The sequence below is a fragment of the Bombina bombina genome, chromosome 6 (assembly GCF_027579735.1).
Source record: "Bombina bombina isolate aBomBom1 chromosome 6, aBomBom1.pri, whole genome shotgun sequence".
Classification (NCBI taxonomy): Eukaryota; Metazoa; Chordata; class Amphibia; order Anura; family Bombinatoridae; genus Bombina; species Bombina bombina.
Genome location: NC_069504.1, coordinates 409,257,612 through 409,285,268, shown reverse-complemented (window position 1 = coordinate 409,285,268; position 27,657 = coordinate 409,257,612). Strand labels below are relative to the sequence as shown.

The 27,657-nt window shown below is 43.6% G+C and overlaps 1 protein-coding gene across 2 annotated transcripts in view; it reads right to left on the bottom strand.

Annotated features, from left to right (window-relative positions):
• Positions 1-27,657, bottom strand: part of DPYSL3 (dihydropyrimidinase like 3) — a 609,221-nt gene that overhangs the window by 240,118 nt on the left and 341,446 nt on the right. For both annotated transcript variants that reach the window (XM_053717144.1, XM_053717145.1), the window contains exon 2: positions 8,607-8,695. In XM_053717144.1, coding sequence (XP_053573119.1) covers positions 8,607-8,695 — 89 coding nt within the window. The remainder of the gene's footprint in view (positions 1-8,606; positions 8,696-27,657) is intronic.

Sequence of the window (27,657 nt, the reverse complement as noted above, 5' to 3'; positions counted from 1 at the left end):
TTTCTAGTTACAGGCTTTCTGGCCTGAACAAGAGTATCGATAACAGAATCTGAGAAACCTCGCTTCGATAAAATCAAGCGTTCAATCTCCAAGCAGTCAGCTGGAGTGAAACCAGATTCGGATGTTCGAACGGACCCTGAACAAGAAGGTCTCGTCTCAAAGGTAGCTTCCAAGGTGGAGCCGATGACATATTCACCAGATCTGCATACCAAGTCCTGCGTGGCCACGCAGGAGCTATCAAGATCACCGACGCCCTCTCCTGATTGATCCTGGCTACCAGCCTGGGGATGAGAGGAAACGGCGGGAACACATAAGCTAGTTTGAAGGTCCAAGGTGCTACTAGTGCATCCACTAGAGCCGCCTTGGGATCCCTGGATCTGGACCCGTAGCAAGGAACTTTGAAGTTCTGACGAGAGGCCATCAGATCCATGTCTGGAATGCCCCAAAGTTGAGTGACTTGGGCAAAGATTTCCGGATGGAGTTCCCACTCCCCCGGATGCAATGTCTGACGACTCAGAAAATCCGCTTCCCAATTTTCCACTCCCGGGATGTGGATAGCAGACAGGTGGCAGGAGTGAGACTCCGCCCATAGAATAATCTTGGTCACTTCTTCCATCGCTAGGGAACTCCTTGTTCCCCCCTGATGGTTGATGTACGCAACAGTCGTCATGTTGTCTGATTGAAACCGTATGAACTTGGTCCTCGCTAGCTGAGGCCAAGCCTTGAGAGCATTGAATATCGCTCTCAGTTCCAGAATATTTATCGGTAGAAGAGATTCTTCCCGAGACCAAAGACCCTGAGCTTTCAGGGATCCCCAGACCGCGCCCCAGCCCATCAGACTGGCGTCGGTCGTGACAATGACCCACTCTGGTCTGTGGAATGTCATCCCTCGTGACAGGTTGTCCAGGGACAGCCACCAACGGAGTGAGTCTCTGGTCCTCTGATTTACTTGTATCTTTGGAGACAAGTCTGTATAGTCCCCATTCCACTGACTGAGCATGCACAGTTGTAATGGTCTTAGATGAATGCGCGCAAAAGGAACTATGTCCATTGCCGCTACCATCAACCCGATCACTTCCATGCACTGAGCTACGGAAGGAAGAGGAACGGAATGAAGTATTCGACAAGAGTCCAGAAGCTTTGTCTTTCTGGCCTCTGTTAGAAAAATCCTCATTTCTGAGGAGTCTATAATTGTTCCCAAGAAGGGAACCCTTGTTGACGGGGATAGAGAACTCTTTTCCACGTTCACTTTCCAGCCGTGCGATCTGAGAAAGGCCAGGACGATGTCCGTGTGAGCCTTTGCTCGAGGGAGGGACGACGCTTGAATCAGAATGTCGTCCAGGTAAGGTACTACTGCAATGCCCCTTGGTCTTAGCACAGCTAGAAGGGACCCTAGTACCTTTGTGAAAATCCTTGGAGCAGTGGCTAATCCGAAAGGAAGCGCCACGAACTGGTAATGTTTGTCCAGGAATGCAAACCTTAGGAACCGATGATGTTCCTTGTGGATAGGAATATGTAGATACGCATCCTTTAAATCCACCGTGGTCATGAATTGACCTTCCTGGATGGAAGGAAGGATAGTTCGAATGGTTTCCATCTTGAAAGATGGGACCTTGAGAAATTTGTTTAAGATCTTGAGATCTAGGATTGGTCTGAATGTTCCCTCTTTTTTGGGAACTATGAACAGATTGGAGTAGAACCCCATCCCTTGTTCTGTCAATGGAACAGGATGAATCACTCCCATTTTTAACAGGTCTTCTACACAATGTAAGAACGCCTGTCTTTTTATGTGGTCTGAAGACAACTGAGACCTGTGGAACCTTCCCCTTGGGGGAAGTCCCTTGAATTCCAGAAGATAACCCTGGGAGACTATTTCTAGCGCCCAAGGATCCAGAACATCTCTTGCCCAAGCCTGAGCGAAGAGAGAGAGTCTGCCCCCCACCAGATCCGGTCCCGGATCGGGGGCCGATATTTCATGCTGTCTTGGAAGCAGTGGCAGGTTTCTTTGCCTGCTTTCCCTTGTTCCAGCCTTGCATTGGTCTCCAAGCTGGCTTGGCCTGAGAAGTATTACCCTCTTGCTTAGAGGACGTAGCACCTTGGGCTGGTCCGTTTTTACGAAAGGGACGAAAATTAGGTCTATTTTTTGCCTTGAAAGGCCGATCCTGAGGAAGGGCATGGCCCTTACCCCCAGTGATATCAGAGATAATCTCTTTCAAGTCAGGACCAAACAGCGTTTTCCCCTTGAAAGGAATGTTTAGTAGCTTGTTCTTGGAAGACGCATCAGCCGACCAAGATTTCAACCAAAGCGCTCTGCGCGCCACAATAGCAAACCCAGAATTCTTAGCCGCTAACTTAGCCAATTGCAAAGAGGCGTCTAGAGTGAAAGAATTAGCCAATTTGAGAGCATTGACTCTGTCCATAATCTCCTCATAAGGAGGAGAGTCACTATCGAGCACCTTAATCAGTTCATCAAACCAGAAATATGCGGCTGTAGTGACAGGGACAATGCATGAAATGGGTTGTAGAAGGTAACCCTGCTGAACAAACATCTTTTTAAGCAAACCTTCTAATTTTTTATCCATAGGATCTTTGAAAGCACAACTATCCTCTATGGGAATAGTGGTGCGTTTGTTTAAAGTAGAAACCGCTCCCTCGACCTTGGGGACTGACTGCCATAAGTCCTTTCTGGGGTCGACCATAGGAAACAATTTTTTAAATATGGGGGGAGGGACGAAAGGAATACCGGGCCTTTCCCATTCTTTATTAACAATGTCCGCCACCCGCTTGGGTATAGGAAAAGCTTCTGGGAGCCCCGGCACCTCTAGGAACTTGTCCATTTTACATAGTTTCTCTGGGATGACCAAATTTTCACAATCATCCAGAGTGGATAATACCTCCTTAAGCAAAATGCGGAGATGTTCCAATTTAAATTTAAAAGTAATCACATCAGATTCAGCCTGCTGAGAAATGTTCCCTAAATCAGTAATTTCTCCCTCAGACAAAACCTCCCTGGCCCCCTCAGATTGGGTTAGGGGCCCTTCAGAGATATTAATATCAGCGTCGTCATGCTCTTCAGTAACTAAAACAGAGCATCCACGCTTACGCTGACAAGGGTTCATTTTGGCTAAAATGTTTTTGACAGAATTATCCATTACAGCCGTTAATTGTTGCATAGTAAGGAGTATTGGCGCGCTAGATGTACTAGGGGCCTCCTGAGTGGGCAAGACTCGTGTAGACGAAGGAGGGAATGATGCAGTACCATGCTTACTCCCCTCACTTGAGGAATCATCTTGGGCATCATTGTCATTATCACATAAATCACATTTATTTAAATGAATAGGAATTCTGGCTTCCCCACATTCAGAACACAGTCTATCTGGTAGTTCAGACATGTTAAACAGGCATAAACTTGATAAGAAAGTACAAAAAACGTTTTGAAATAAAACCGTTACTGTCACTTTAAATTTTAAACTGAACACACTTTATTACTGCAATTGCGAAAAAACATGAAGGAATTGTTCAAAATTCACCAAACTTTCACCACAGTGTCTCAAAGCCTTGAAAATATTGCACACCAATTTTGGAAGCTTTAACCCTTAAAATAACGGAACCGGAGCCGTTTTAAGCTTTAACCCCTTTACAGTCCCTGGTATCTGCTTTGCTGAGACCCAACCAAACCCAAGGGGAATACGATACCAAATGATGCCTTCAGAAGTCTTTTATAAGTATCAGAGCTCCTCTCACATGCGACTGCATGCCATGTCTCTCAAAAACAAGTGCGCAACACCGGCGCGAAAATGAGACTCTGCCTATGCTTTGGGAAAGCCCCTAAAGAATAAGGTGTCTAAAACAGTGCCTGCCGATATTATTATATCAAAATACCCAGAATAAATGATTCCTCAAGGCTAAATAAGTGTTAATATCAATCGATTTAGCCCAAAAAATGTCTACAGTCTAAATAAGCCCTTGTGAAGCCCTTATTTACAATCGTAATAAACATGGCTTACCGGATCCCATAGGGAAAATGACAGCTTCCAGCATTACATCGTCTTGTTAGAATGTGTCATACCTCAAGCAGCAAAGGACTGCAAACTGTTCCCCCAACTGAAGTTAATGCTCTCAACAGTCCTGTGTGGAACAGCCATGGATTTTAGTTACGGTTGCTAAAATCATTTTCCTCATACAAACAGAATTCTTCATCTCTTTTCTGTTTCTGAGTAAATAGTACGTACCAGCACTATTTGAAAATAACAAACTCTTGATTGAATAATGAAAAACTACAGTTAAACACTAAAAAACTCTAAGCCATCTCCGTGGAGATGTTGCCTGTACAACGGCAAAGAGAATGACTGGGGTAGGCGGAGCCTAGGAGGGATCATGTGACCAGCTTTGCTGGGCTCTTTGCCATTTCCTGTTGGGGAAGAGAATATCCCACAAGTAAGGATGACGCCGTGGACCGGACACACCTATGTTGGAGAAAACACGCTCTTCACACACCAGGATAAGTAGGCCCTCCACACTTTGTGGTAGATACGCCGAGCAACTGGTTTACAAGCTTGAATAAGAGTATCAATGACACTCTGAGAGAAACCTCTCTTGGCTAAGACTAAGCGTTCAAGTTTTGATGAACAAATGGACCTTGTATCAGCAGGTCTCTGCGTCAAGGTAACTTCCACGGAGGAGGTGAGGACATCCCCACTAGATCCGCAAACCATGTCCTTTGCGGCCACAATGGAGCAATCAGGATTACTGATACCCGCTCCTGCTTGATGCGGACCACTACTAGAAGAAAAAGTGGTAATGGAGGAAAAAGATATATGAGTTTGAACCTCCAGGGCACTGCTATTGCATCTATTAGATCCGCTTGGGGATCCCTCGACCTTGACCCATACCTGGGTAGCGTGGTATTGAGACGGGACGCGACAAGATCTATCTCTGGCATCCCCCACTTGCTGCATATCTCTGCAAACACCTCGGGATGGAGAGACCTTTCCCCTGGATGGGAGGATTGGCTTCTGAGAAAATCCGCCTCACCCGGAATGTGAATCGCTAACAGAGAACAGCTGTGGGCCTCCGCCCACTCCAGAATCTAAGATACTTCCTTCATCGCCAAGAAACTTCTCGTTCTCCCTTGATGGTTGATGTAAGCCACCAAGGTTATATTGCCTTCTTTGGGACCACGCAAAGGTTTGAATAAAACCCCAAACCTCTTTCCTCGATAGGCACGGGACAACAACTTCTAAGGAGGATAGATCCCGAACGCACCCTAGAAAGGCATCCCTCTTTTCTGGTCTGCTAGACAGATTTGAGAGAAGGAATCTGCCCCTTGGCAGATGAGATTTGAAGCCTATCTTGTATCCCTGAGATACCACCTCCAGGACCCACGGATCCTGTACGTCCTTGAACCAGGGGTTTAAAAAAAAAAAAAAAGTCTACCCCTACACTATCCGATCCCGGATCGGGGCAGCCCCTTCATGACGATTTGTTTTCAGGCAGCCTTCTTATTCTGCTTGGATTTATTCCGGGACTGAGCCGGCTTCCAAGTACTCTTGGGTTGCTCGTGCTTGGAGGAGGATTGTTGTCGTTGGGATTTCTCAGAACGAATGGAACGAAAATTAGAAGATTGTCGTCCCTTAGACTTGTTCTTCTTATCTTGTGGTAGGAAGGCACCCCTGCCTCTGGTAACTTTAGAAATAATAAAGTCCAGGCCTGGACCAAATAAAATCTTTCCCTTGAAGGAAAGAGAAAGGAGTCTGGACTTTGAAGTCTTCGTCTGCTGATATAACTTCTACCAGAGCACCCAGCAGGCTAGGACCGCAAAGCCAGGGGCCTTTGCATTTAGGCAAATAATTTGCATGTTCACATCACAGATAACAGATATAGCAATTCTCAGAGCTTTAATTCTGTCTTGAATATCCTCGAGGGGAGACTCCACCTCAAATAGTTCTGCCAAAGAGTCGCACCAGTAGGTAGCCTCTCCGGCAACCATGGCAACTGCAGCCGCCGATTGAAACAAAAAACCCGTATGTTGAAACATCTTTCTCAGAAAGGTTTCCATTTTCTTATCCATCGGCTCTCTGATCGAAGAACTATCCTCAAGAGGTATAGCAGTACGTTTAGCAAGTGTAGAGATAGCACCATCCACCTTAGGAATGGAGCCCCACAAATCCAGTTGAGAGTCCGGGTAGACGAGGGGTAACAGTATAAGAATCAATTCTTTCCCATTCGCTCTTAATAATGTTTGCCATCTTAACCGGCACAGGTAAAGTCAAAGGAACTTTCCTGTCTTCGTAAACTCTATTTAGGTATCATAGGTTATTCAGGTAGCGCGGCCTCTGGAACCTCTAACTTAGACAGAACCTCCTTTAATAAAAACACGCAAGTGCTCAATTTTAAATCTAAAGGACGGTTCCTCCACAGCAGGAGGCTTAGACGCTAAGGACTTCGACCCAGAAAGTTCACCCTCTGAAGCTACAGAGGTTAACTCATCATCGGATAACTGGGAAATAATAGCTAAATCCGATAAATATTTAGATGACTCCGGGTCAGGAGAGCTATGTTTAACCTTTCTCTTGCGTTTATTAGAGTGAGGTAATGTACTGAAGGTCGCAGACACCGCTGTTTGTAACTGCGCGGCAAAGTCTGCATAAAGAAGGCCCCCTCCGGATGAGCCACTGATGGCCGAGGAATGGACTGAAGTGCTCGGCAAGTATTTAGAATCTTTGATTTTCTGACCCCTGTCAGAAATATTTTCATGTCTACCGAGTCTATCAGAGTTCCGTGGAACTAGTGAACTCTTTTCTATGTTCACCTTCCAACCGTGAGTTCTCAGGAAAGACAACACTGTGTCCGTGTGAGATTTTGTCAGATGATAAGTTGATGCCTGAATCAAAATATCGTCCAGATAAGGCAACACTGCTATGCCCCGCGGTCTTAGAACCACTAGAAGGGACCCTAGAACCTTTGTGAAGATTCTGGGTGCTGTGGCCAACCCGAAGGGAAGAGCCACGAATTGATAATGTTTGTCCAGGAAGGCAAACCTTAGGAACTGGTGATGATCCTTGAGAATAGGGATATGAAGGTATGCATCCTTCAAGTCCACGGTAGTCATATATTGACCCCCCTGGATCATTGGTAAGATTGTTTGTATAGTCTCCATCTTGAACGATAGGACTCTGAGAAACTTGTTTAGACACTTGAGATCTAAAATGGGTCTGAAAGTTTCCTCTTTTTTGGGAACCACGAAAAGATTTGAGTAAAACCCCTGTCCCTGTTCCAGTTTTGGAAAGGGACAAATTACTCCCATGGTAGAGAGGTCTTCTACACAGCGTAAGAACGCCTCTCTTTTTATCTGGTCTACAGACAATCGTGAAAGATGAAATCTCCCTCTTGGGAGAAAATCCTTGAATTCCAGTTGATACCCATGGGTCACGATTTCCAATGCCCATGGGTCCTGAACATCTCTTGCCCAAGCCTGGGCAAAGAAAGAAAGTCTGCCCCCTACCAGATCCGATCCCGGATCGGGGGCCGTCCCTTCATGCTGTCTTTGTAGCAGCAGCGGGCTTCTTGGATTGTTTACCTTTATTCCAAGCCTGGTTGGGTCTCCAGACGGACTTGGATGAGCAAAATTCCCTTCCTGCTTTGTGGAGGAAGAGGAGGAAGAGGAGGCAGAGGGCATTCCTTTAAAATTTCAAAAGGAACGAAAATTTAGATTTTCAGTAATACCCTTTGTTTACAGGTCTACTGCTTACCCCTTCCCTTGCAGGGAAAAAATGTCAGCCAGTTCTTATATACCAAGTCTCCTCAAAAATAAAGGACTGAACATACCTCAGTGCTGCTTGTAGCATGAAACTGTTCTCCACACTGAAGATTTCTCTTGTACTACCTTCAGAAGCTCTGTGGGAACCAACATGGATCTTAGTTACATCTGCTAAGATAATCAACCTTAGGGCAGAAATCTTCTTCCATATCTCCCTGAGGAAAATAGTACTCAACGGTACCATTTAAAATAAAAAAAAACTTCTTGATTGAAGAAACTAAAACTAACACCTCACTTTACCTCTTCCTAGTACTAACACAGGCAAAGAGAATGACTGGGGGTGCAGGGAAGGGAGGAGCTATATATACAGCTCTGCTGTGGTGCTCTTTGCCACTTCCTGTTAGCAGGAGGTTAATATCCCACAAGTAAGGATGAAATCCATGGACTCGTTGTATCTTGTAGAAGAAAAGCAAATTAGATCATAGAAGTAAATTGGAATGTTGTTTAAAATTGTATTCTCTGTCTGAATAATGAAAGAAAATGTTTGGGTTTAATGTCTCTTTAAGCAGTAACTATATATCTAAGCTCTTGCTTATGAGAACCATTATATAGCCACATAATTTAACTTTGTAAAGCATTTGTGCAGGTTCTGTTATTTGACTGAGGAAGTTTCACACTTAAAACTATTTACACATGTTGATTTTAATTGTACTAAATATTTATCCAGCACTTATTTCAACACTTTTTCACTAATCTATTGATTATGCTGCTCTCATGCAAAAAGTTGTTATAAGTCCATTGAACTTAATAAATATTTACAGCAGAAAATGGAAGATATCAAACTTACTTAATAAGCCCATCTTCCATGTAGATATCTGCATAGAAAGACTGGTCATCGTTCACTATCCGACCACCTTTAATTAAAAGTCGATCACTCTGGAAAAAAAAAACATGTAAGAGCTGTGTTAATAACAGTAAACCCAATTTAATGATAAGACATTGTCTAGTCAGCAAAATACAGCAGTAATATCTTATTACTTTAAAGGCTCATATTGAAATGAACAGTTACAATGTCCCCTTGCGTAAACCAACTTTGACTAAATTACATAATCAGTATGGTGTGGTGTTTTTAATATGTCACAGTAAACTGTTGATTCTTACATATCACTTATCACTTATATATACTGGGTACTAAATGTAACACTATGGTCAGATTATGAGTGGCACGCTAACAGTTACGCAAAACAATATCGGTTTTATCACGGCTGTTTGCGTGCGTCAGATGCAGTGCTCGCATTATAAGTTGAAAGTAAACAGGATCGCTTGAGCGCAATTTAATTTAATATGCGCCAGAGTAGAGCAACCTCTGGTTACCTGTTAAAAGTGGCACAAAACACAGCAAAAAACATAATTTATGCTTACCTGATAAATTCCTTTCTTCTGTAGTGTGATCAGTCCACGGGTCATCATTACTTCTGGGATATTACTCCTCCCCAACAGGAAGTGCAAGAGGATTCACCCAGCAGAGCTGCATATAGCTCCTCCCCTCTACGTCACTCCCAGTCATTCGACCAAGGACCAACGAGAAAGGAAAAGCCAAGGGTGAAGTGGTGACTGGAGTATAAATTAAAAAATATTTACCTGCCTTAAAAACAGGGCGGGCCGTGGACTGATCACACTACAGAAGAAAGGAATTTATCAGGTAAGCATAAATTATGTTTTCTTCTGTTAAGTGTGATCAGTCCACGGGTCATCATTACTTCTGGGATACCAATACCAAAGCAAAAGTACACGGATGACGGGAGGGATAGGCAGGCTCTTTATACAGAAGGAACCACTGCCTGAAGAACCTTTCTCCCAAAAATAGCCTCCGATGAAGCAAAAGTGTCAAATTTGTAAAATTTGGAAAAAGTATGAAGTGAAGACCAAGTTGCAGCCTTGCAAATCTGTTCAACAGAGGCCTCATTCTTGAAGGCCCAAGTGGAAGCCACAGCTCTAGTAGAATGAGCTGTAATTCTTTCAGGAGGCTGCTGTCCAGCAGTCTCATAAGCTAAACGAATTATGCTACGAAGCCAAAAAGAAAGACAGGTAGCGGAAGCTTTTTGACCTCTCCTCTGCCCAGAGTAAATGACAAACAGAGAAGACGTTTGTCGAAATTCCTTAGTTGCCTGTAAGTAAAATTTTAGAGCACGGACTACATCCAGGTTGTGCAGTAGACGTTCCTTCTTTGAAGAAGGATTTGGGCATAAAGAAGGAACAACAATCTCTTGATTGATATTCCTGTTAGTAACTACCTTAGGTAAGAACCCAGGTTTAGTACGCAGGACTACCTTATCCGAATGAAAAATCAAATAAGGAGAATCACAATGTAAGGCTGATAATTCAGAGACTCTTCGAGCCGAGGAAATAGCCATTAAAAATAGAACTTTCCAAGATAACAACTTTATATCAATGGAATGAAGGGGTTCAAACGGAACGCCCTGTAAAACATTAAGAACAAGGTTTAAACTCCATGGTGGAGCAACAGTTTTAAACACAGGCTTAATCCTGGTCAAAGCCTGACAAAAAGCCTGGACGTCAGGAACTTCTGACAGACGTTTGTGTAACAGAATGGACAGAGCTGAGATCTGTCCCTTTAATGAACTAGCAGATAAACCCTTTTCTAAACCTTCTTGTAGAAAAGACAATATCCTAGGAATCCTAACCTTACTCCAAGAGTAACCTTTGGATTCACACCAATATAGGTATTTACGCCATATCTTATGGTAAATCTTTCTGGTAACAGGTTTCCTAGCCTGTATTAAGGTATCAATAACTGACTCAGAAAACCCACGTCTTGATAAAATCAAGCGTTCAATTTCCAAGCAGTCAGCTTCAGAGAAGTTAGATTTTGATGTTTGAAGGGACCCTGTATCAGAAGGTCCTGTTTCAGAGGTAGAGACCAAGGTGGACAGGATGACATGTCCACCAGGTCTGCATACCAAGTCCTGCGTGGCCACGCAGGTGCTATTAGAATCACTGATGCTCTCTCTTGTTTGATTCTGGCAATCAATCGAGGAAGCAACGGGAAGGGTGGAAACACGTAAGCCATCCTGAAGTCCCAAGGTGCTGTCAGAGCATCTATCAGGACTGCTCCTGGATCCCTGGATCTGGACCCGTAACGAGGAAGCTTGGCGTTCTGTCGAGACGCCATGAGATCTATCTCTGGTTTGCCCCAACGTCGCAGTATTTGGGCAAAGACCTCCGGATGAAGTTCCCACTCCCCCGGATGAAAAGTCTGACGACTTAAGAAATCCGCCTCCCAGTTCTCCACTCCCGGGATGTGGATTGCTGACAGGTGGCAAGAGTGAGACTCTGCCCAGAGAATTATCTTTGATACTTCCATCATAGCTAGGGAGCTTCTTGTCCCTCCCTGATGGTTGATGTAAGCTACAGTCGTGATGTTGTCCGACTGAAACCTGATGAACCCCCGAGTTGTCAACTGGGGCCAAGCCAGGAGGGCATTGAGAACTGCTCTCAATTCCAGAATGTTTATTGGCAGGAGACTCTCCTCCTGACTCCATTGTCCCTGAGCCTTCAGAGAATTCCAGACGGCACCCCAACCTAGAAGGCTGGCGTCTGTTGTTACAATTGTCCAGTCTGGTCTGCTGAATGGCATCCCCCTGGACAGATGTGGCCGAGAAAGCCACCATAGAAGAGAATTTCTGGTCTCTTGATCCAGATTCAGAGAAGGGGATAAGTCTGAGTAATCCCCATTCCACTGACTTAGCATGCACAGTTGCAGTGGTCTGAGGTGTAAGCGTGCAAAGGGTACTATGTCCATTGCCGCTACCATTAAGCCGATTACCTCCATGCATTGAGCCACTGACGGGTGTTGAATGGAATGTAGGGTGCGGCAAGCACTTTGAAGTCTTGTTAGCCTGTCCTCTGTCAGGTAAATCTTCATTTCTACAGAATCTATAAGAGTCCCCAGGAAGGGAACTCTTGTGAGTGGAACGAGTGAACTTTTCTTTTCGTTCACCTTCCATCCATGTGACCTTAGAAATGCCAGCACTAACTCTGTATGAGACTTGGCAGTTTGAAAGCTTGAAGCTTGTATCAGAATGTCGTCTAGGTATGGAGCTACCGAGATTCCCCGCGGTCTTAGTACCGCCAGAAGAGCACCCAGAACCTTTGTGAAGATTCTTGGAGCTGTAGCCAATCCGAATGGAAGAGCCACAAACTGGTAATGCCTGTCTAGGAAGGCAAACCTTAGGTACCGATAATGATCTTTGTGAATCGGTATGTGAAGGTAAGCATCTTTTAAATCTACAGTGGTCATGTACTGACCCTCTTGGATCATAGGTAAAATTGTCCGAATAGTCTCCATCTTGAACGATGGAACTCTTAGGAATTTGTTTAGGATCTTTAAGTCCAGGATTGGTCTGAAAGTTCCCTCTTTTTTGGGAACCACAAACAGATTTGAGTAAAACCCCTGTCCCTGTTCCGATCGTGGAACTGGATGGATTACTCCCATTAACAAGAGCTCTTGTACGCAGCGTAGAAACGCCTCTTTCTTTGTCTGGATTGTTGACAATCTTGACAGATGAAATCTCTCTCTTGGAGGAGAGTATTTGAAGTCCAGAAGGTATCCCTGAGATATTATCTCTAGCGCCCAGGGATCCTGGACATCTCTTGCCCAAGCCTGGGCGAAGAGAGAAAGTCTGCCCCCCACTAGATCCGATCCCGGATCGGGGGCCCTCAATTCATGCTGTTTTAGGGGCAGCAGCAGGTTTCCTGGCCTGCTTGCCCTTGTTCCAGGACTGGTTAGGTTTCCAGCCTTGTCTGTAGCGAGCAACAGCTCCTTCCTGTTTTGGTGCAGAGGAAGTTGATGCTGCTCCTGCTTTGAAATTACGAAAGGAACGAAAATTAGACTGTCTAGCCTTAACTTTGGCTTTGTCCTGAGGCAGGGCATGGCCTTTACCTCCTGTAATGTCAGCGATAATCTCTTTCAACCCGGGCCCGAATAAGGTCTGCCCTTTGAAAGGTATATTAAGCAATTTAGACTTAGAAGTAACATCAGCTGACCATGATTTTAGCCACAGCGCCCTGCGTGCCTGAATGGCGAATCCTGAATTCTTCGCCGTAAGTTTAGTAAGATGTACTGCGGCCTCCGAAATGAATGAATTAGCTAGTTTAAAGGATTCCAAAACTTTACTATCTTAAGAACAACATGACCATCGATTTCAAATCACAAACGTTTATATTTCATAACTCACCTACTTTTACCGTACAACGATCTTTCTAAACACAATAAAATTATAATTTATATTTCGAAGATGACATCATTACATCCAACCCACTAATATGGGCCATGCACAACTAAACTCAATCACCAATCCTATTGCAATTTCGTGCATCTCATTAAGTGACAATGCCGTCACCAGGCGCATGCGCATTGCGATCGGTTGACTCGCGCATGCGCATATATACAATGTTTAATAGCACACTTACCCATACAATGCTATTGGAATGACGAGTACAGAATATCGCGCATGAGCATAGCGGCAATACTCCGCCATTTTCATAACCTGGGTTATCGGTCAGGATTGGAGGATGGAGAAGTTTAGCCAGCGGTGGGTTCGGAAATAGATCAATTTTCGATATTGGATTTTGTAAAAAAAGGTAATACTTTGAAACGCAATGCCAATTAGAAAGAAATGTAAAATATACTAATTTTGCGATTGCAGAAAAGTTTTTTTCATGGTTTAGTGTCCCTTTAAGGACTCTAAGCCTGTCCGTAATGTCGTCCAGAGTAGCTGAACCAATGTTCTCTTCCAGAGACTCAATCCAGAATGCCGCTGCAGCCGTGATCGGCGCAATGCATGCAAGGGGTTGCAATATAAAACCTTGTTGAACAAACATTTTCTTAAGGTAACCCTCTAACTTTTTATCCATCGGATCTGAAAAAGCATAGCTATCCTCCACCGGGATAGTGGTACGCTTAGCTAAGGTAGAAACTGCTCCCTCCACCTTAGGGACCGTCTGCCATAAGTCCCTTGTGGTGGCGTCTATTGGAAACATTTTTCTAAATATCGGAGGGGGTGAGAACGGCACACCGGGTCTATCCCACTCCTTAGTAACAATTTCAGTAAGTCTCTTAGGTATAGGAAAAACCTCAGTACTCGTCGGTACTGCAAAATATTTATCCAACCTACACATTTTCTCTGGTATTGCAACTGTGTTACAATCATTCAGAGCCGCTAACACCTCCCCTAGTAATACACGGAGGTTTTCCAGTTTAAATTTAAAATTTGAAATATCTGAATCCAGTCTGTTTGGATCAGAACCGTCACCCACAGAATGAAGTTCTCCGTCCTCATGTTCTGCCACCTGTGACGCAGTGTCTGACATGGCCCTAATATTATCAGCGCACTCTGTTCTCACCCCAGAGTGATCACGCTTACCTCTTAGTTCTGGTAATTTAGCCAAAACCTCAGTCATAACAGTAGCCATATCCTGTAATGTGATTTGTAATGGCCGCCCAGATGTACTCGGCGCTACAATATCACGCACCTCCCTCTGAGCGGGAGATGTAGGTACTGACACGTGAGGCGAGTTAGTCGGCATAACTCTCCCCTCGTTGTTTGGTGAAATTTGTTCAATTTGTACAGATTGACTTTTATTTAAAGTAGCATCAATACAGTTAGTACATAAATTTCTATTGGGCTCCACTTTGGCATTGCAACAAATGACACAGGTATCATCCTCTGAATCAGACATGTTTAACACACTAGCAAATAAACTTGCAACTTGGAAATACAATTCAATTAGAATAATATTAAAACGTACTGTGCCTTTAAGAAGCACAGAAGATCTATGACAGTTGAAAATTAATAAATTGAAACAGTTATAGCCTCAATCCTTGTAAACAACACAACTTTAGCAAAGGTTTAATCCCATTAGCAAAGATAACAAATTCTGAAAGCAGGAAACAAATTACAGAATAAACGTTTTTTATCTCAGTCAAACTACAATTCTCACAGCTCTGCTGAGAGAAATTACCTCCCTCAAAATAAGTTTTGAAGACCCCTGAGCTCTGTAGAGATGAACCGGATCATGCAGGGAATACAATGAGTTGCTGACTGAAATATTTGATGCGTAGTAAAAGCGCCAAAAAACGGCCCCTCCCCCTCACACACAGCAGTGAGGGAGAACAGAAACTGTCAGAAAACAGATTAAGCAACTGCCAAGTGGAAAAAAAAAAAGTGCCCAAACATTTATTCACTCAGTACCTCAGTAAATGAAAACGATTTTACATTCCAGCAAAAACGTTAAACATAATCTCTAGTTATTAAACAGCTTTATGTATTTCTTACAGTGTAATTCTAGTGAAGTACCATTCCCCAGAATACTGAAGTGTAAAGTATACATACATGACATTATATCGGTATGGCAGGATTTTCTCATCAATTCCATTATCAGAAAATAAAAACTGCTACATACCTCTATGCAGATTCATCTGCCCGCTGTCCCCTGATCTGAAGTTTACCTCTCCTCAGATGGCCGAGAAACAGCAATATGATCTTAACTACTCCGGCTAAAATCATAACAAAAACTCTGGTAGATTCTTCTTCAAACTCTGCCAGAGAGATAATAACACACTCCGGTGCTATTTTAAAATAACAAACTCTTGATTGAAGATAAAAACTAAGTATAATCACCATAGTCCTCTCACACATCCTATCTAGTCGTTGGGTGCAAGAGAATGACTGGGAGTGACGTAGAGGGGAGGAGCTATATGCAGCTCTGCTGGGTGAATCCTCTTGCACTTCCTGTTGGGGAGGAGTAATATCCCAGAAGTAATGATGACCCGTGGACTGATCACACTTAACAGAAGAAATACATTTAAAAGTACTGTTACACTCATAATAACACTATCTAATAAAAATTACCTTAAAAAAATATACTGCACAAAAAAGTTATAAGGGCTCAAAGATATGAGGTCTCAGGTGTTAGAAAGAAAAAAGCTGCAAAGGGCTTTAACATAGAGATACATGTCTAAACATGTATATATATATATATATATATATATATATACACACACATACATACATACATACAGTATCTCACAAAAGTGAGTACACCCCTCACATTTTTGTAAATATTTTATTACATCTTTTCATGTGACAACACTGAAGAAATGACACTTTGCTACAATGTAAAGTAGTGAGTGTACAGCCTGTATAACAGTGTAAATTTGCTATCCACTCAAAATAACTCAACACACAGCCATTAATGTCTAAACTGTTGGCAACAAAAGTGAGTACACCCCTAAGTGGAAAAGTGGCCCAAATAGCAATTTTCCCTCCCCAGTGTCATGTGACTCGTTAGTGTTACAAGGTCTCAGGTGTAAATGGGGAGCAGGTGTGTTAAATTTGGTGTTATCGCTCTCACACTCTCTCATACTGGTCACTGGAAGTTCAACATGGCACCTCATGGCAAAGAACTCTCTGAGGATCTGAAAAAAATAATTGTTGTTCTACATAAAGATGGCATAGGCTATAAGAAGATTACCAAGACCCTGAAACTGAGCTGCAGAACGGTGGGCAAGAATATACACAGGACAGGACAGGTTCCACTCAGAAAAGGCCTCGCCATGGCCGACCAAAGAAGTTGAGTTCACGTGCTCAGCGTCATATCCAGAGGTTGTCTTTGGGAAAAAGACGTATGAGTGCTGCCAGAAATGCTGCAGAGGTTGAAGGGGTGGTGGGTCAGCCTGTCAGTGCTCAGACCATTGCATCAAATTGGTCTGCATGGTTGTCGTCCCAGAAGGAAGCCTCTTCTAAAGATGATGCACAAGAAAGCCCGCAAACAGTTTGCTGAAGACAAGCAGACTAAGGACATGGATTGCTGGAATCATGTCCTGTGCTGCAACGAGAATATTATAAACGTATTTGGTTCCGATGGTGTGAAGGGTGTGTAACGGCAACCAGATGAGGAGTACAAAGACAAGTGTGTCTTGCCTACAGTCAAGCATGGTGGTGGGAGTGTCATGGTCTGGGCCTGCATGAGTGCTGCCGGCACTGGGGAGCTACAGTTCATTGAGGGAACCATGAATGCCAACATGTACTGTGACATACTGAAGCAGAGCATGATCCCCTCCCTTCGGAGACTGGGTAACAGGGCAGTATTCCAACATGATAATGACCCCAAACACACCTCCAAGTCGACCACTCCCTTGCTAAAGAAGCTGAGGGTAAAGGTTATGGACTGGCAAAGCATGTCTCTAGACCTAAACACTATTTAGTATCTGTGGGGCATCCTCAAATGGAAGGTGGGGGAGCACAAGGTCTCTAACATCCACCAGCTACGTGATATTGTCATGTAGGAGTGGAAGAGGACTCCAGTGGCAACCTGTGAAGCTCTGGTGAACTCCATGCCCAAGAGGGTTAAGGCAGTGCTGGAAAATAATGGTGGCCACACAAAATATTGTCACTTTGGGCCCAATTTGGACATTTCCACTGATGGGGGGTATTTACTTTTGTTGCCAACGGTTTAGACATTATTGGCTGTGTGTTGAGTTATTTTGAGGGGATAGCAAATTTACACTGTTATACAGGCTGTACACTCACTACTTTACATTGTAGCAAAGTGTCAATTCTTCAGTGTTGTCACATGAAAAAATAAAATATTTTCAAAAATGTGAGGGGTGTATTCAATTTTGTGAGATACTGTATATATATATATATGTGTCTATATATTTGTACATATGTATTTTAGTATATATATTTACAGACATATATACACATATGAACACATTTATAAATATATATATATATATATATATATATATATATATATATATATATATATATATATATATATATATATATATATATATATATATATATGTGTGTGTGTGTGTGTGTGTGCGTGCATTGGAGCCCTTTGCAGTCAAGTAGATGAAAACATGTAAAAGCACATTTATGCAATATTCATATTTAATAAAGTGTTATACAGTGTATTTACTGTAAATATTTCACATTCCTATGTTCTGCACTTAGCAGAATATGTTATATGTATTTATAAATAGATATTCCTAAAAATATCTGTATATAGCTATACCTATATATAATCATATAGATATAACGATATATATATATATATATATATATATATATATATTGTACCAAAATACCATCAGATATATGTAGAAATATGTTTTTATGAATAAATAGAAAATATTCTTCTATGTGAAGAACATTGGAATGTGAAATATTCATATTTTTATGTTGGCTTAGTGCACTTGAAAACCTAAGGTCGGGTTTGCTCGCGAGTAAGGTGTTTTTTTCTCACTTTTTTTGCTCTACTGACTTATATGGAGAAATACATTAACGTGCGTGCAATATTCAAAGTTCGGCTTTTTAAGTGAGTTGGGTTAGTGTGCAAACGAAAACATTTTACTTTCAACGTGTAATACGAGCGTTACCAAATACATGCAAAAAGCCTACTTCTAGCAGAGTTAGCGCACTAGCGGGAGCGATAAATACAGCTTAACTCGTAATCTGGCCCTATATGAGATATATAAAACACATAAGGCATATACTTTGAATCCCTCAGTGTACTTGTTAAACTTTGTTATGCTGTCCCTTAACAAATTAAAAATTGTGGACACAACAGAGGGGACATTTCATTTCCATGGCCAGATTTCATCTGCCTTATGACTCAGAGTCCAGGGAAAAAATGGATTTGCTGCCAAAACTTTGCATAATTATAAATGTGAAGTGCTCAACTTTTAACAAGAGAGCCCTTTTCATTCCAAACAAACTTCCAGCAATAAAAGCCAAGAGTGTCTTGCTACAGATGAAGGTAAGAAGATTTGCTTTGAAGAAAAAAAAACAGAATTTATGTTTACCTGATAAATTACTTTCTCCAACGGTGTGTCCGGTCCACGGCGTCATCCTTACTTGTGGGATATTCTCCTCCCCAACAGGAAATGGCAAAGAGCCCAGCAAAGCTGGTCACATGATCCCTCCTAGGCTCCGCCTACCCCAGTCATTCGACCGACGTTAAGGAGGAATATTTGCATAGGAGAAACCATATGGTACCGTGGTGACTGTAGTTAAAGAAAATAGATTATCAGACCTGATTAAAAAAAAACCAGGGCGGGCCGTGGACCGGACACACCGTTGGAGAAAGTAATTTATCAGGTAAACATAAATTCTGTTTTCTCCAACATAGGTGTGTCCGGTCCACGGCGTCATCCTTACTTGTGGGAACCAATACCAAAGCTTTAGGACACGGATGAAGGGAGGGAGCAAATCAGGTCACCTAAATGGAAGGCACCACGGCTTGCAAAACCTTTCTCCCAAAAATAGCCTCAGAAGAAGCAAAAGTATCAAACTTGTAAAATTTGGTAAAAGTGTGCAGTGAAGACCAAGTCGCTGCCCTACATATCTGATCAACAGAAGCTTCGTTCTTGAAGGCCCATGTGGAAGCCACAGCCCTAGTGGAATGAGCTGTGATTCTTTCGGGAGGCTGCCGTCCGGCAGTCTCGTAAGCCAATCTGATGATGCTTTTAATCCAAAAAGAGAGAGAGGTAGAAGTTGCTTTTTGACCTCTCCTTTTACCAGAATAAACAACAAACAAGGAAGATGTTTGTCTAAAATCCTTTGTAGCATCTAAATAGAATTTTAGAGCGCGAACAACATCCAAATTGTGCAACAAACGTTCCTTCTTTGAAACTGGTTTCGGACACAGAGAAGGTACGATAATCTCCTGGTTAATGTTTTTGTTAGAAACAACTTTTGGAAGAAAACCAGGTTTAGTACGTAAAACCACCTTATCTGCATGGAACACCAGATAAGGAGGAGAACACTGCAGAGCAGATAATTCTGAAACTCTTCTAGCAGAAGAGATTGCAACTAAAAACAAAACTTTCCAAGATAATAACTTAATATCAACGGAATGTAAGGGTTCAAACGGAACCCCCTGAAGAACTGAAAGAACTAAATTGAGACTCCAAGGAGGAGTCAAAGGTTTGTAAACAGGCTTAATTCTAACCAGAGCCTGAACAAAGGCTTGAACATCTGGCACAGCTGCCAGCTTTTTGTGAAGTAACACAGACAAGGCAGAAATCTGTCCTTTCAGGGAACTTGCAGATAATCCTTTTTCCAATCCTTCTTGAAGGAAGGATAGAATCTTTGGAATCTTAACCTTGTCCCAAGGGAATCCTTTAGATTCACACCAACAGATATATTTTTTCCAAATTTTGTGGTAAATCTTTCTAGTTACAGGCTTTCTGGCCTGAACAAGAGTATCGATAACAGAATCTGAGAACCCTCGCTTCGATAAGATCAAGCGTTCAATCTCCAAGCAGTCAGCTGGAGTGAAACCAGGTTCGGATGTTCGAACGGACCCTGAACAAGAAGGTCTCGTCTCAAAGGTAGCTTCCAAGGTGGAGCCGATGACATATTCACCAGATCTGCATACCAAGTCCTGCGTGGCCACGCAGGAGCTATCAAGATCACCGACGCCCTCTCCTGATTGATCCTGGCTACCAGCCTGGGGATGAGAGGGAACGGCGGGAACACATAAGCTAGTTTGAAGGTCCAAGGTGCTACTAGTGCATCCACTAGAGCCGCCTTGGGATCCCTGGATCTGGACCCGTAGCAAGGAACTTTGAAGTTCTGACGAGAGGCCATCAGATCCATGTCTGGAATGCCCCACAGCTGAGTGACTTGGGCAAAGATTTCCGGATGGAGTTCCCACTCCCCCGGATGCAATGTCTGACGACTCAGAAAATCCGCTTCCCAATTTTCCACTCCTGGGATGTGGATAGCGGACAGGTGGCAGGAGTGAGACTCCGCCCATAGAATGATTTTGGTCACTTCTTCCATCGCTAGGGAACTCCTTGTTCCCCCCTGATGGTTGATGTACGCAACAGTTGTCATGTTGTCTGATTGAAACCGTATGAACTTGGCCCTCGCTAGCTGAGGCCAAGCCTTGAGAGCATTGAATATCGCTCTCAGTTCCAGAATATTTATCGGTAGAAGAGATTCTTCCCGAGACCAAAGACCCTGAGCTTTCAGGGATCCCCAGACCGCGCCCCAGCCCATCAGACTGGCGTCGGTCGTGACAATGACCCACTCTGGTCTGCGGAATGTCATCCCTTGTGACAGGTTGTCCAGGGACAGCCACCAACGGAGTGAGTCTCTGGTCCTCTGATTTACTTGTATCTTCGGAGACAAGTCTGTATAATCCCCATTCCACTGACTGAGCATGCACAGTTGTAATGGTCTTAGATGAATGCGCGCAAAAGGAACTATGTCCATAGCCGCTACCATCAACCCGATCACTTCCATGCACTGAGCTATGGAAGGAAGAGGAACGGAATGAAGTATCCGACAAGAGTCTAGAAGCTTTGATTTTCTGGCCTCTGTCAGAAATATCCTCATTTCTAAGGAGTCTATTATTGTTCCCAAGAAGGGAACCCTTGTTGACGGAGATAGAGAACTCTTTTCCACGTTCACTTTTCATCCGTGAGATCTGAGAAAGGCCAGGACGATGTCCGTGTGAGCCTTTGCTTGAGGAAGGGACGACGCTTGAATCAGAATGTCGTCCAAGTAAGGTACTACAGCAATGCCCCTTGGTCTTAGCACAGCTAGAAGGGACCCTAGTACCTTTGTGAAAATCCTTGGAGCAGTGGCTAATCCGAAAGGAAGCGCCACAAACTGGTAATGCTTGTCCAGGAATGCGAACCTTAGGAACCGATGATGTTCCTTGTGGATAGGAATATGTAGATACGCATCCTTTAAATCCACCGTGGTCATGAATTGACCTTCCTGGATGGAAGGAATAATAGTTCGAATGGTTTCCATCTTGAACGATGGAACCTTGAGAAACTTGTTTAAGATCTTGAGATCTAAGATTGGTCTGAACGTTCCCTCTTTTTTGGGAACTATGAACAGATTGGAGTAGAACCCCATCCCTTGTTCTCTTAATGGAACAGGATGAATCACTCCCATTTTTAACAGGTCTTCTACACAATGTAAGAATGCCTGTCTTTTTATGTGGTCTGAAGACAACTGAGACCTGTGGAACCTCCCCCTTGGGGGAAGTCCCTTGAATTCCAGAAGATAACCTTGGGAGACTATTTCTAGCGCCCAAGGATCCAGAACATCTCTTGCCCAAGCCTGAGCGAAGAGAGAGAGTCTGCCCCCCACCAGATCCGGTCCCGGATCGGGGGCCAACATTTCATGCAGTCTTGGTAGCAGTGGCAGGTTTCTTGGCCTGCTTTCCCTTGTTCCAGCCTTGCATTGGTCTCCAAGCTGGCTTGGCTTGAGAAGTATTACCCTCTTGCTTAGAGGACGTAGCACCTCGGGCTGGTCCGTTTCTACGAAAGGGACGAAAATTAGGTTTATTTTTTGCCTTGAAAGGCCGATCCTGAGGAAGGGCGTGGCCCTTACCCCCAGTGATATCAGAGATAATCTCTTTCAAGTCAGGGCCAAACAGCGTTTTCCCCTTGAAAGGAATGTTAAGTAGCTTGTTCTTGGAAGACGCATCAGCCGACCAAGATTTCAACCAAAGCGCTCTGCGCGCCACAATAGCAAACCCAGAATTCTTAGCCGCTAACCTAGCCAATTGCAAAGTGGCGTCTAGGGTGAAAGAATTAGCCAATTTGAGAGCATTGATTCTGTCCATAATCTCCTCATAAGGAGGAGAATCACTATCGACCGCCTTTATCAGCTCATCGAACCAGAAACATGCGGCTGTAGCGACAGGGACAATGCATGCAATTGGTTGTAGAAGGTAACCCTGCTGAACAAACATCTTTTTAAGCAAACCTTCTAATTTTTTATCCATAGGATCTTTGAAAGCACAACTATCCTCTATGGGTATAGTGGTGCGTTTGTTTAAAGTGGAAACCGCTCCCTCGACCTTGGGGACTGTCTGCCATAAGTCCTTTCTGGGGTCGACCAAAGGAAACAATTTTTTAAATATGGGGGGAGGGACGAAAGGAATACCGGGCCTTTCCCATTCTTTATTAACAATGTCCGCCACCCGCTTGGGTATAGGAAAAGCTTCTGGGAGCCCCGGCACCTCTAGGAACTTGTCCATTTTACATAGCTTCTCTGGGATGACCAACTTGTCACAATCATCCAGAGTGGATAATACCTCCTTAAGCAGAATGCGGAGATGTTCCAACTTAAATTTAAATGCAATCACATCAGGTTCAGCCTGTTGAGAAATGTTCCCTGAATCAGTAATTTCTCCCTCAGACAAAACCTCCCTGGCCCCATCAGACTGGGTTAGGGGCCCTTCAGAGATATTAGTATCAGCGTTGCCATGCTCTTCAGTATCTAAAACAGAGCAGCCGCGCTTACGCTGACAAGTGTTCATTTGGGCTAAAATGTTTTTGACAGAATTATCTATTACAGCCGTTAATTGTTGCATAGTAAGGAGTATTGGCGCGCTAGATGTACTAGGGGCCTCCTGAGTGGGCAAGACTCGTGTAGACGAAGGAGGGAATGATGCAGTACCATGCTTACTCCCCTCACTTGAGGAATCATCTTGGGCATCATTGTCATTATCACATAAATCACATTTATTTAAATGAATAGGAATTCTGGCTTCCCCACATTCAGAACACAGTCTATCTGGTAGTTCAGACATGTTAAATAGGCATAAACTTGATAACAAAGTACAAAAAACGTTTTAAAATAAAACCGTTACTGTCACTTTAAATTTTAAACTGAACACACTTTATTACTGCAATTGCGAAAAAACATGAAGGAATTGTACAAAATTCACCAAATTTTCACCACAGTGTCTTAAAGCCTTAAAAGTATTGCACACCAAATTTGGAAGCTTTAACCCTTAAAATAACGGAACCGGAGCCGTTTTAAACTTTAACCCCTTTACAGTCCCTGGTATCTGCTTTGCTGAGACCCAACCAAGCCCAAAGGGGAATACGATACCAAATGACGCCTTCAGAAAGTCTTTTCTAAGTATCAGAGCTCCTCACACATGCAACTGCATGCCATGCCTCTCAAAAACAAGTGCGCCACACCGGCGCGAAAATGAGGCTCTGCTTATGCTTTGGGAAAGCCCCTAAGGAATAAGGTGTCTAATACAGTGCCTGCCGATATTCTTATATCAAAATACCCAGATAAAATGATTCCTCAAGGCTAAATATGTGTTAATAATGAATCGATTTAGCCCAGAAAAGTCTACAGTCTTAATAAGCCCTTGTGAAGCCCTTATTTATGATCGTAATAAACATGGCTTACCGGATCCCATAGGGAAAATGACAGCTTCCAGCATTACATCGTCTTGTTAGAATGTGTCATACCTCAAGCAGCAAGAGACTGCATACTGTTCCCCCAACTGAAGTTAGTAGCTCTCAACAGTCCTGTGTGGAACAGCCATGGATTTTAGTTACGGTTGCTAAAATCATTTTCCTCATACAAACAGAAATCTTCATCTCTTTTCTGTTTCTGAGTAAATAGTACATACCAGCACTATTTCAAAATAACAAACTCTTGATTGAATAATAAAAACTACAGTTAAACACTAAAAAACTCTAAGCCATCTCCGTGGAGATGTTGCCTGTACAACGGCAAAGAGAATGACTGGGGTAGGCGGAGCCTAGGAGGGATCATGTGACCAGCTTTGCTGGGCTCTTTGCCATTTCCTGTTGGGGAGGAGAATATCCCACAAGTAAGGATGACGCCGTGGACCGGACACACCTATGTTGGAGAAACAGAATTTATGCTTACCTGATAAATTACTTTCTCCAACGGTGTGTCCGGTCCACGGCGTCATCCATTACTTGTGGGAAATGTTCTCCCCCACAGGGAAAGGCAAGGAGAGCACACAGCAAGAGCTGTCCATATAGCTCCCCCTCTGGCTCCGCCCCCCAGTCATTCGACCGACGGTTAGGAGAAAAAGGAGAAACTATAGGGTGCCGTGGTGACTGTAGTGTATAAAGAAAAAAAATTTCAACCTGATTAAAAAAACCAGGGCGGGCCGTGGACCGGACACACCGTTGGAGAAAGTCATTTATCAGGTAAGCATAAATTCTGTTTTCTCCAACATTGGTGTGTCCGGTCCACGGCGTCATCCATTACTTGTGGGAACCAATACCAAAGCTTTAGGACACGGATGAAGGGAGGGAGCAAATCAGGTTACCTAAACAGAAGGCACCACGGCTTGCAAAACCTTTCTCCCAAAAACAGCCTCCGAAGAAGCAAAAATATCAAATTTGTAGAATTTGGCAAAAGTGTGCAGAGAAGACCAAGTCGCTGCCTTACATATCTGGTCAACAGAAGCCTCGTTCTTATAGGCCCATGTGGAAGCCACAGCCCTAGTAGAGTAAGCTGTGATACGGTCAGGAGGCTGCCGTCCGGCAGTCTCATAAGCCAAGTGGATAATGCTTTTCAGCCAGAAAGAGAGGTAGCAGTAGCTTTTTGACCTCTCCTCTTACCAGAGTAAACGACAAACAAGGATGAGGTTTGTCTAAAATCTTTTGTTGCTTCTAAATAGAACTTTAAAGCACGAACAACATCTAAATTGTGTAATAAACGTTTCTTCTTTGAAACTGGATTCGGACACAAAGAAGGAACAACTATTTCCTGGTTGATGTTCTCGTTGGAAACAACTTTTGGAAGAAAACCAGGCTTAGTACGCAAAACAACCTTATCTGAATGGAACACCAGATAGGGTGGATCACACTGCAAAGCAGATAATTCAGAAACTGTTCTAGCAGAAGAAATAGCAACCAAAAACAGAACTTTCCAAGATAGTAACTTAATATCTATTGAATGTAAAGGTTCAAACGGAACCCCTTGAAGAACTGAAAGAACTAAATTTAGACTCCAAGGAGGAGTCATGGGTCTGTAAACAGGCTTGATTCTAACCAAAGCCTGAACAAAAGCTTGTACATCTGGCAAAGCTGCCAGTCGTTTGTGCAACAAGACGGATAATGCAGAAATCTGTCCTTTTAGAGAACTAGCTGACAATCCTTTATCCAAACCTTCTTGGAGAAAGGAGAGAATATTTGGAATTTTAATCTTACTCCAGGAGAATCCTTTGGATTCACACCAACAGATATATTTTTTCCATATTTTATGGTAAATCCTTCTAGTCACAGGTTTTCTGGCTTGGACCAGAGTATCAATCACAGAATTTGAAAACCCACTCTTGGATAAAATCAAGCGTTCAATTTCCAAGCAGTCAGCTGCAGAGAAACTAGATTGGGATGTTCAAATGGACCTTGTACTAGAAGGTCCTGTCTCAAAGGTAGCTTCCATGGTGGAGCCGATGACATATTCACCAGGTCTGCATACCAAGTCCTGCGTGGCCACGCAGGAGCTATCAGAATCACCAAGGCCTTCTCCTGTTTGATCCTGGCTATGAGCCTGGGGAGGAGAGGAAACGGTGGAAACACATATGCTAGGTTGAACGACCAAGGCGCCACTAATGCATCCACTAGAGTCGCCTTGGGATCCCTGGATCTGGACCCGTAGCAAGGAATCTTGAAGTTCTGACGGGACGCCATTAGATCCATGTCTGGAATGCACCATAATTGGGTTAACTGAGCAAAGACCTCCGGATGGAGTTCCCACTCCCCCGGATGGAAAGTCTGACGACTCAAATAGTCCGCCTCCCAGTTGTCTACTCCTGGGATGTGAATAGCAGATAGATGGCAGGAGTGATTCTCTGCCCATTGGATTATCTTGGTTACTTCCTTCATCGCTAGGGAACTCTTTGTTCCCCCCTGATGATTGATGTACGCAACAGTCGTTATGTTGTCCGACTGAAATCTTATGAACCTGGCTTCCGCTAGCTGAGGCCAAGCCAGGAGCGCATTGAATATAGCTCTAAGTTCTAAAATGTTTATCGGGAGAAGCGACTCTTCCCGCGACCATAGGCCCTGAGCTTTCAGAGAGTCCCAGACCGCGCCCCACCCCAAGAGGCTGGCGTCGGCCGTGACGATGACCCACTCCGGTCTGCGGAAACTCATTCCCTGAGACAGGTGATCCTGGGTCAACCACCAGAGAAGTGAGTCCCTGGTTACCTGGTCTACTTGAATTTGGGGAGACAAGTCTGTATAGTCCCCATTCCACTGACTGAGCATGCACAGCTGTAATGGTCTTAGATGAATTCGAGCAAAAGGAACCACATCCATTGCTGCGACCATTAGTCCTATTACTTCCATGCATTGAGCTATGGAGGGTTGAGGAATAGAGTGAAGAACTCGACAAGCTTTTAGAAGCTTTGTCTTTCTGACGTCTGTGAGAAAGATCTTCATTTCCACAGAATCTATTATTGTTCCCAGAAAAGGAACCCTTGTGGACGGTGACAGTGAACTTTTTTCTATGTTCACTTTCCACCCGTGAGATCTGAGAAAAGCCAACACAATGTCTGTATGAGCCCTCGCTTTGGAAAGAGACGACGCTTGGATTAGGATGTCGTCTAGATAAGGTGCTACAGCGATGCCCCTCGGTCTTAGGACCGCTAGAAGGGACCCTAGCACCTTTGTGAAAATTCTGGGAGCGGTGGCTAAACCGAATGGAAGAGCCACAAACTGGTAATGTTTGTCCAGAAAGGCGAACCTCAGGAACTGATGATGAGATTTGTGGATTGGGATATGCAGATACGCATCCTTCAGATCCACGGTAGTCAAAAATTGACCCTGCTGGATTGTTGGTAAGATTGTCCGAATGGTTTCCATCTTGAAGGATGGAACGCTGAGGAACTTGTTTAATATCTTTAAATCCAGAATTGGCCTGAAAGTTCCCTCTTTTTTGGGAACCACAAACAGGTTTGAGTAAAACCCTAGACCTTGTTCCCCGGAGGGGACTGGGTTTATCACTCCCATCTTTGATAGGTCTCTTACACAATGTAAGAAT